The sequence below is a fragment of the Lycium barbarum genome, chromosome 7 (genome assembly GCF_019175385.1).
Source record: "Lycium barbarum isolate Lr01 chromosome 7, ASM1917538v2, whole genome shotgun sequence".
Taxonomy (NCBI): domain Eukaryota; kingdom Viridiplantae; phylum Streptophyta; class Magnoliopsida; order Solanales; family Solanaceae; genus Lycium; species Lycium barbarum.
In genome coordinates, this window is record NC_083343.1 from 48,813,696 (window position 1) to 48,823,051 (window position 9,356).

General features: G+C 35.4%; 1 protein-coding gene across 1 annotated transcript; it reads right to left on the bottom strand.

Moving 5' to 3' along the window:
- Positions 1-556: 556 nt before the first annotated feature.
- On the bottom strand, positions 557-6,878 carry LOC132603426 (NADPH--cytochrome P450 reductase-like). The gene is made up of 18 exons (XM_060316477.1): positions 6,242-6,878; positions 5,509-5,568; positions 5,320-5,396; positions 5,174-5,231; positions 4,998-5,081; positions 4,834-4,870; positions 4,380-4,449; positions 4,096-4,290; positions 3,918-4,010; positions 3,456-3,681; positions 3,291-3,374; positions 3,057-3,208; positions 2,531-2,627; positions 2,111-2,260; positions 1,956-2,033; positions 1,719-1,841; positions 1,507-1,620; positions 557-1,012 (listed from the first exon to the last, which is right to left on the bottom strand). The coding sequence occupies exons 1-18, from the start codon at positions 6,602-6,604 to the stop codon at positions 932-934; spliced, it is 2,142 nt and encodes a 713-aa protein (XP_060172460.1). The 5' UTR covers positions 6,605-6,878; the 3' UTR covers positions 557-931.
- Positions 6,879-9,356: the final 2,478 nt, after the last annotated feature.

Sequence of the window (9,356 nt, forward strand, 5' to 3'; positions counted from 1 at the left end):
TTTGATTTACTTTTCTTTTTAATCTATTTCAAAAAGATTACTCACTGTTTTCCAATTTATTATAATATAATTTAATTAGGCACAGAGTTTAAAAAATAAAGAAAAAACTTTTAAAACTTGTGGTCTAAAAGAACTAGTAATATTTGTGTGGTTGTAAATTATTTCAGTAAAAGTCTTTTAGAATATACTAAAAAAAATGTATTACATAAATTGAGACAGAGTGAATATCTTTCCTTTTTTGACAACTCTTTAATTTCAACTTTGATAACTCTTTAATTTCAACTTTCCGCGTAACATATTTAAGACCACAAGATTAAAGAACGTTATAATACATTCTAGATATCTTTAATTAAAAATCATAAAATTAAAATACCTTCTCTATTTTCTTAAATTCGTGCCAAATCAACATCAGACATAACATAAGCTCAAGTTATATCTCCACTAAACCAATCTGGGAACATTTGTCACTATCAACTTCTGAACTTTATGCTTAAAACAAGTATTTGATCCAAGTGAGAAAACTAAAAGTAGATGAAGTTGAAATAAATAGAGAGCATTTGGAAGTTGAAATTAACATTTGTTTAAGATGATCTTAAATCAATGTCAAAAATCAACAGCATACAATGTCGTCTGAAGTCTGAACCATCTTGCTAGTTCAGTAGGGAAGTTACAAGCTCTATAATAAATATTGCCTAAAATTAATACTAACATAATTATTGGTCTTACTATTGTATATATGAATTAACACGAACCAAAAAATCCTTCATCCAAGAGTAAAAAAGAATCATACAATCATGGAGCTGTGACGACGAAGTCGTACACTTCTTTTCCGTATTGAGAAAGGCTGATTGTTCTTTGCATGTCGCCTTTCCTATATATTTCTCTAATCACAATAGGCTTGCATAATATACAGGCAATATCCATGAGACGATCACCATACATCACGCAGGTACCTTCCAGTCGTTTGCAAGTTCTTCACCAAGCCCTCAGCCTTGGTGCTGTCAAGTGATCCCTGAGATAAAGTAAAGCCCAAGTTATAACTTCAATCTAAGGAAAGGTTTTGCACCACATCCATTTGTACACACAAAAAAAAAAAAGACTTGAAGTTTCCTCTTGTGCTGTAATTTGCTTCATTTTCTTTTGCCAAAGTCTTTGTTCCATAAGGTGAGGGACAACTATGTTTTTTGCAGGGGAAAAAAATAGACATTGTCAAACGCCCTACAAGAGGACCTGTCCCCACAGACCATGCTAAACTAGTTATATATCTATCAACATCCGACTTACAGTTCTGCGTCTTAAAGTGGCATGTCAAGTAAAGTACATTGAATTGGTCCAGGTCCTTAGTGGTGATGAATATTTCCACAAATCAAAAACCCCTTAACAGGAATGACAAATGACTAATGGAATTAAATATTGAAAGGAGGCTGGTAAGGTACCGGACAACCCATTGACAGCACAGAATGAAATACCACAGCCAGAAATTAGTATGTTATTGAGAAGTTTTACCTGATCCTGTGCAATAGTGTGAAGAGTCCGGTGGACATCCCTAGCCATGCCTTTAGCATCACCGCAGACATATACGTATCCTCCTTGAGAAATCAGGTTCCAGATGTCCGCAGCCTAGACAAAAGAAAATAGTTAGATGACATCTCAAAACAACAATAGGCATAACATAAAATCTATTTGGACAGTAATAAAGGAGAGAGTGAGCAGCATACCTTCTCTGTCATCTTATGTTGTACGTATTCTTTGTTAGGTCCTTCACGGGAGAAAGCAACAACTAGCTCAGAAAGTGCACCGGCCTCGAGGAAATTGTCTAACTCATCTTGATAGATGTAGTCCTACAGATATGAACAGATGAGTTGAGTGGATATAGTAAGCCATAAATGTAGTACCAATTCGTGCTTATGTGGGTGAATTTGTGCTGAAATATCCAAAAACAGTTTAATACTAACCATTTGGCGGTTCCTGCATCCAAAAAATAGCACAGCAGGACCAAGCTCAGCTCCTTCCTTCTTCAAAGCTAATCTTTCCTGAAAGATAATAGAAGTGTCATTGCACTGCATTTCAAAGACTCACATTTCAAAGTCTCTGATGGTTTGAATCTAACCTGGAGGAAACCCCTAAATGGTGCCAACCCAGTGCCAGGGCCAATCATTATGATTGGAACCTTGTTATCAGCTGGCAGTTTAAAGTTTGATTGTCGAACAAAAATAGGTGTTGTACTGCAGGAAAGGCTTTCTTCTAGAGGAATAGCATTCTGAAAGAGGAATCACATGGAAACAGAATGAGAGCCAAAGCTACATTAACTTTTAACATATGAAAGTCTAAAAAATTTCGATAGAAATGGAAAAATCACTAACTAGTCTTAAGTTAGTAACTCCTAATAAAAAAGCTAAATGCCACAAAAAGATGTAAGTCTCCATCTGGCATAGTGCACAATGGTAATACCAGTCAAGTGGTTCTTTGTGAGTTCTCTTACAATTTATATGAATGTTCTACAATAGTTCAAATTTCATTCAGTAAATACCTTCATCCATGTTGAGCAGACGCCCTTGTGAATTCGTCCGGTTGGCATTTTGTCGTAAACCAGCGCACAAGTGACATGAATTCTCGATGGTGCCATCCTGCATGTAAATGTAGATCACAAGGTTATGTTCTCTGATTTGTCAAATCAAATGGAGAGAGAGAAGTAGAAGCAATCTTTCATTTCCACAAGGTAGTGCAAATATGACATATTGCAGAAAAAACATCAGTAGCACATGCTGTAGTCGGCAACAGTATGTCTGCCATTGTCGAAAATACCTCGTATTACGTTCAACGAATAAATGAAAACCTTACTCCAAGAAATATGAAGATAGTTCCAATAAAGATCTTTAAAACAGATATCTTCAATCCGCATTTTGCATCGCCCATTATGGAATACAAACGTTAAAAGGTTAGCTTTTTGTGGTTAACTCATTTTATCTCCATCCTCATTGTGCTACTTCCTGGATATATTGTAATAAAACTGCCTTTACTTTTAATATTTTGAAGAACAGCAGAAAGCTACTCACCTAGGAGATGATGAGATGGAGTAGAATCTCGGTTGTAGGCGAGGAGCAACAGAAGCAAAGAAAACACCGACTGAAGGCTTGGCTGAAGGAAATTCAGCCATGACTTCAAGAAGGCTTCTCTGACTTGCAACTATCCACTGAGCATATTCTTCCTGAAGAAATTGATTACACAAAGACATGAGAATGATAAAGGTAAGCTCCAATAAGTGAAAGTACGATGCAACAAGTCCACACCTTTCCAGCAGGTGACGCGAGATTTCTTAATCGATCAGCTTCATTTGGATCAGAAGCACATGCGGCTAAAGCAAGTAAAGCAGACTGCAAGATATGCAATTAAGCATGAGTACTTCATAGCTCACAGATGAACGCGAGAAACTGCAAGATCAGCAAAGAAGTTACCTTTTTAGGAGAACTCAAAAGATCAGCATACCGAGTCAATGCTGTTCTCAAAGGGCAAGGAGGGAAGGGAGATGGTAATGAGCTTCCACCAAGTGGTGTGCCGTCCTCTTTATCAGTGTGAATGGAAAAGAATGTGTCCGGTGATATGTTTAGCAACCTTTCAGCTTCCTCCACGGTTTCAATAAAATTTTCACAGTACACACCAACATGATCACCAGTTTCATACCTGAGAAACACAAGATCCATTTTAGGAAACATGACCACAATCAACTTCAGTGACATCACTTGGATTCAAATAACTTCCAGGTCAAAATCTCCCCATAAAAGAAATTTATAGAATTAGAATCATGCATTGAATGCCCTGTTTACAGAATTTTAGAACCACACGCCATGTATATCTATAGTTCTTCACTGAAGACAAAAAAGGGCATAAAATGTTGAATGACTTAAAAGTGGACTTACGCAAGTCCGGTGCCAGAAATGTCAAACTCCAGATGAGTACAAGAACGATCAGAAGCAGGAGTATGAAGCTCCTTCCTTACAGCGACATTAGCTCTGCAGACATAGAAGGAAGATTAGAACTGAATAGAGCATGCACATAGAATGAAGTCCAATGACTTAGGAAGAGCAGGTTTGTTACCTGCAAGGATGTTGAGCATCAACGATGACATGTCCATTTGAATGACCATTTGCGTTAGTCAAGTCGTTGTCAAAGCTTGACTTTTCATGGATAACAACCCTATATTCCAAAACTGCAGCAGTATATGGAGTTGCAGCAGTTGCATCATCCCCATCAAGAAGCACCTTATCCAATTCAGGCCACACTAAATCACGCCTACAACATTCACGTAATTATGAGCACACTGATATTTAGAAAACAAAAGGGAACTCCTGTTATATTAAGAGAAGTCTCTGTAAGCATACCATGCAGAAAAATCATCTTCAATGCATTGGTCATCGTCTCCAAGACCCACTGGAACCAGCCTCTTTCCACCTGTAGTTTATACACTTTAGCATGTAAGAACTGAGAAGCAATTTAATTGTGGAAAGAGGATAACATCCTAGATCACATTACTAGAACCCAATGAGACAGTTTTCCTCTACACCGATGATTTAATTTTTGAACTTAACGAGGTCTTTGAACTAACCAAGTTATATAAAAAAGCTGCCTTTTACAGTCAAAATGTGAGTCAACACTAAAAATTCCTTGTTTTACTGCAAGTGAATACAAAATAACCAAAAATGTTCTAATTCACTATCCTAATTATACAGGATGGCATAATGTGTATGATATCCAACTAGAGAACAACAGTTATCCAATATTTCATATTCAGGTAAAAAAATGGAATTGAAGTTTGCAATCAAAAGAGAATGCTACCTTGCTCAGCCAGAAGTTCATCCACAACTTTAGCAATCTGACAACAAAAAAAAGAACAAACAAGTACATGTTAACAAACAGCTGTCATATTAGTGGTTTCTCATGTATATTGGGATATATATGAACAGGAACAAGTGCAAGACCCGATAAAATTAATCTCAGACCTTGTTGAAATGCTCGTATTGTCTGTTTCCAAGCCCAAATACTCCATACTGAAGATTTTTAAAGTAGTCACCCCTCTCTTTTCCCTGCAGAAAATAACAGAACACCGATTAAGCTGAGATGCAACAAACTTAGACTCATAAGATGTTAGATCACTTAGTCAATCAATTACATTTACCTCTACAAACCATTTATAGAATCTGGCAGCGTTATCAGTTGGTTCACCATCTCCATATCTATGATCAACAAAAATAAATCAAGTTAGTAATGCATATATGCAACTTGTCATCTAGCAAATACAACATTCATCATCTAGCAACTTACGTCGCCAAGAAAAAGAATGCAAATGCTTCTTTCTTCAATTTCTCTTCATACTCTTCATCATCAGCCGCATAATCATCCTAGAATTCATTCATTTAAGCAATCAAAAACAATGAAATCTTGATTCCCGTAATCAACAACTTCACTTTGTATATCATACTTGTGAAGAAAACGTAACAAAAGAAAACTCACCATATCAACCACTTTAAAGGTAGCCTTGTCATATCTGGCCTTCGCTTCCTCAGCAAGTGCCTGTACAAATACATTCACGATCACTAGTTAGTCCTCATGACGATCAACATCACCAAAAACTAGTGAGATGCACAAAATTGCCCTTCCTCATATGTTGATACACCACTTTTTATCAATTTCTTTTTTCTGATGACAATCCACTTTTTGTCATTTTACATTTTTTAAGTTGTATACTTTTTTAGAGTTGACTTTTTGGATCTTCAATATGATTACTCCTTTTGACTAATTCTACAACCCCAAAATCACGATCACCAAATCCTCACAAAATATTTCTCTAATTATTCCATGACTTCAACTTATTTAGTTTTTTACACTCAGAATATTATGAATGTCTAATATTTCAAATTTAGTAACCTAGAATAAAAAGTAAACAAATACTACTATGAGTATTGTACTCCCTCAGTTCCAATTTATGCAGCAGCTTTCCTTCTCCTTTATATAATTAGAAATAACTTTAACTTTAAAATTCTTCTTTTAACCTTAATGAAATGACATGTAACGTTAGATTTATAGTGACACAAATATGTAAGGATTGTTTTAGATTATAAATTTGAAAAGTCTTGCCAAGTGATACCACATGATTTGGGATGGAGGGAATAATAACTAATTGTGGAAGGACATTATAAACTGTCAATGGTATATTAGTTAAATCTTTATTTATTTATTAACAAACCTTAGCGAAGCCTTCAGCTGTACCAGTCTGTGTTCCAAAAAAGATGGTAATTTTCTTCTTGCCATCATCAATCTCTTCAGTTTCTTTAACCGACTTAGGAACAACCAACTTAGGTGGGTCCACAACCTTCTTAGCAGATGTCGAGGTGGAGCGCCGCCATATTAAGACAACTGCACATCCGATTAAAACAGCCACTGATGTTGTCAATATCATCATCAAATCTTTGTTCTCCATTAACAAAGTTGTCAATGAAGCCGACGAACTTGAATCCGATGACTTGTTTAGTTGATCGAATATCTTTCCTCCTTTAAAGATTGCTGCCATAAAATCAAAAGGAGAAAGTTTTTCTGGTGTAGACTCCATTTTCTCTGTAAATTATCAAGAATTGAATTGTACACAATTCTTGATGATTTAGCAAGAAGGCGATGAAAACGAGGGGAAAAAAGAAGTAAATTTAGAGAGTTTTTTTCTATATTTTTGTTGTTGTTTGGCTTAGTATGGTGTGGTTTGGTAGCTGAATTTGGTTAGGTTTGGTAGCTGAATTTTGTTAAGTTTGGAGAGACTTGTGAGGGAATAAAAAGGAGAGGGGAGAGTAATATATGGAGGAGGTGAAAGGCAATGCCGAAGGACATAGGAGACAGGCAACGCCCACCAACCCAGACTGGTCAACTCACCTAACACATATTAACTATTAAGTATTAAATTCTGCCATTTTTTGGTATGTTTTGGTGGGTTGAAAACATGCTTTCTCTTTTCCGGTTGAAATATTTTACTAGACATAAAGTTTAATAATAGTAAATAAAAAAGAAATTAAATCTTATGATTTAAAATTAAAAATGTGTAAAATGTATTAAAATATTTTTTAAATTTTATAATTTTAAATTTAACATATACGATGTTGATTTATCAACTTATCAAATATTGAAGAGACGTTTTTTTAGTACAAATAAAAAAAAATAAAGCACTTAAATTGAAATATAGAGAGTATTAACTATGGTTAAGTATATTAAATTCTGCCATTTTTGGTATGTTTTGGTGGGTAAAACATATCGTTGGGTTTGAAGTCGAGATTTCTTGAAATGCCCTTTCGTGTCCATTTTGACGGATTATTGGCCACAACTTCATATTAGCGGCACATGTCATATTGACTTTTAAAACTCCTTAGCGGCCCTGTCCCCTAGGTAGACGTACATACATTAAAGGAAACAAAACCACGAATTTCATGATGTATTAGCTTTAGACCTTTTTCTTAATTTTAGTAACGTGTATACATAGACGCACACAAACTTCTCTATAAAGAAAGAATATGAGTGCGGACCTTGAATACCGGGATAGTAACGCCAATGGTTTGGTCATTGGTGTATAGCCACACGAGATCAAAACATGAATAAAATAACTGTTGGTTATTATTTTGGGTGGGTCGCCTAGGTGGACTGACCCGACCCATTTAAAGAAGATAAACATGTGGGGAATTATCTAGAGAAGTTATTTTCTTAACTCCTAAGAAAAAACCACCACTCCTAAGGATTGAACGTGCAAATTGAGTGTTGCACTTATTTTGGAAGTTCTCCCAAAACTTCTTTCCCCAACAGAGATAATTTTATCTCATTCTTCACACAAAAATACACACAAGAAAAGACATCTAGTTTGTGGCAATTAAATTTCATTTCCTAGTGAATTGAAGTTCGACTTGGGGTAGTTTTTTTGGGGGTGAGCTCAACGATCTTTAGCTGCGCTAAAAGGTATGTTGTTCTTGCCCCGCAATTTATTTTAACATTTCTATAAAGTTGAAGATGGACTTTTCTGCTACTATGTACCCGTCTTTGCCTATTTGAGGCGAAATTAGTAGAATTGATAACTCATTATTTATTGGTTGAATATTGGGTTGCTTTGTCCATATTGAGGAATTCTCTCCTAGAGTATTATGGTAAAGGATTGGATAATATTTATCATGAGTATGGTCCAAATTTGTCCCTTTGGGTATATGTTTTGGCACTTGAAGCCAAGTGGGAGGAGAAAAAGGACATTGAAGCTTAAATTAAGAAATCTTTACTTCAAAAGACATGTCCAATGCCTCGTTGTATCAACCTTTCTCCTATAGACAAGCCAACTAAGACTTCCGTTGAAAGAGTTGTAAATTTTTTAATGAATATGGGTTGTTTGTCTCTTCTGTTATTTTTTTTCCTGCTCATTGATATGTATAACAGTGTATGTAAGAGGACGAGATTTAAGGAATCTGTGTGATTCTAGTCACAAATGTAATTTGATACATACTAAGAAATGATTTCCATTTTGATTAATCATTTGGATAGTAGATGATGATTGAAAATAAAATGACTTTTCGAATCTACACTAAATGTGAAGTCATTATGGAAATTGATTTGCTTGAGCATGTATATCACATGCATAATTGATGAGTTTTACTTGCATGATTATATTTCATAACAGACTATGGCTTCAAAAAGTATATTTGTTGATATGAATAAAAGTGATAAGTACAACAACGAAAATCATGTTACACGGAGCCGTAAGATATGATTTGTATTGAAAAAGCAAGATGCTCTAAAGAGTATAAACCTTGTGAAAAGAAGGGTAAAACTGCCTAACATATGAAAGGTCTTGATACTTACAATGCGTAGAAGAAGAAAGACTTCACTACTTGTGGGATTATTGTAAGTTCAGCTGTTAATGATCTCATCTATGATGTGAACAATACTCTACTGCTCATGCCATGAAGGCACACTTATGAGATATATATGGCAGTATAAGATAGACTCGCCTCGGACAGTTGACAGTTAAGTTTGACACGTAAAAGAAGTGAATTGCTCATCGTGTCACACAACACCAAAGGGTGATGTTTGAATGATTGTTCAACTTAAAAGTGTTGGTCATCTTCTATTGGATGAGAAGTAAGGTCAGGTAATGATCTGGTCTCTTCCCAACTTTTGGGAATTTAAAGATTAACTTGACCCACAATGATAGCATCAAGATATTTGTGATGTTGCCTATCATGTGGAGCTTGAAGTTGAGCGACTTGGTACTGTTAAACCAATACCTAGTGCTTATGTGGCAATTCAAGTGGTTAAAAACTTTCAGGCTTCAAGCGCAAGAAACT

What these genes read in the sequence shown, in the direction of transcription:
- LOC132603426 (XM_060316477.1), bottom strand. Translation starts at nt 6,604, where the DNA reads ATGGAGTCTACACCAGAAAAACTTTCTCCTTTTGATTTTATGGCAGCA. An exon ending in GCATTCTTTTTCTTGGCGAC is followed by an intron (nt 5,232 to 5,319) that starts GTAAGTTGCTAG and finishes TGTTGATCATAG; the next exon opens with ATATGGAGATGGTGAACCAA. An exon ending in TCTATAAATGGTTTGTAGAG is followed by an intron (nt 5,082 to 5,173) that starts GTAAATGTAATT and finishes TATTTTCTGCAG; the next exon opens with GGAAAAGAGAGGGGTGACTA.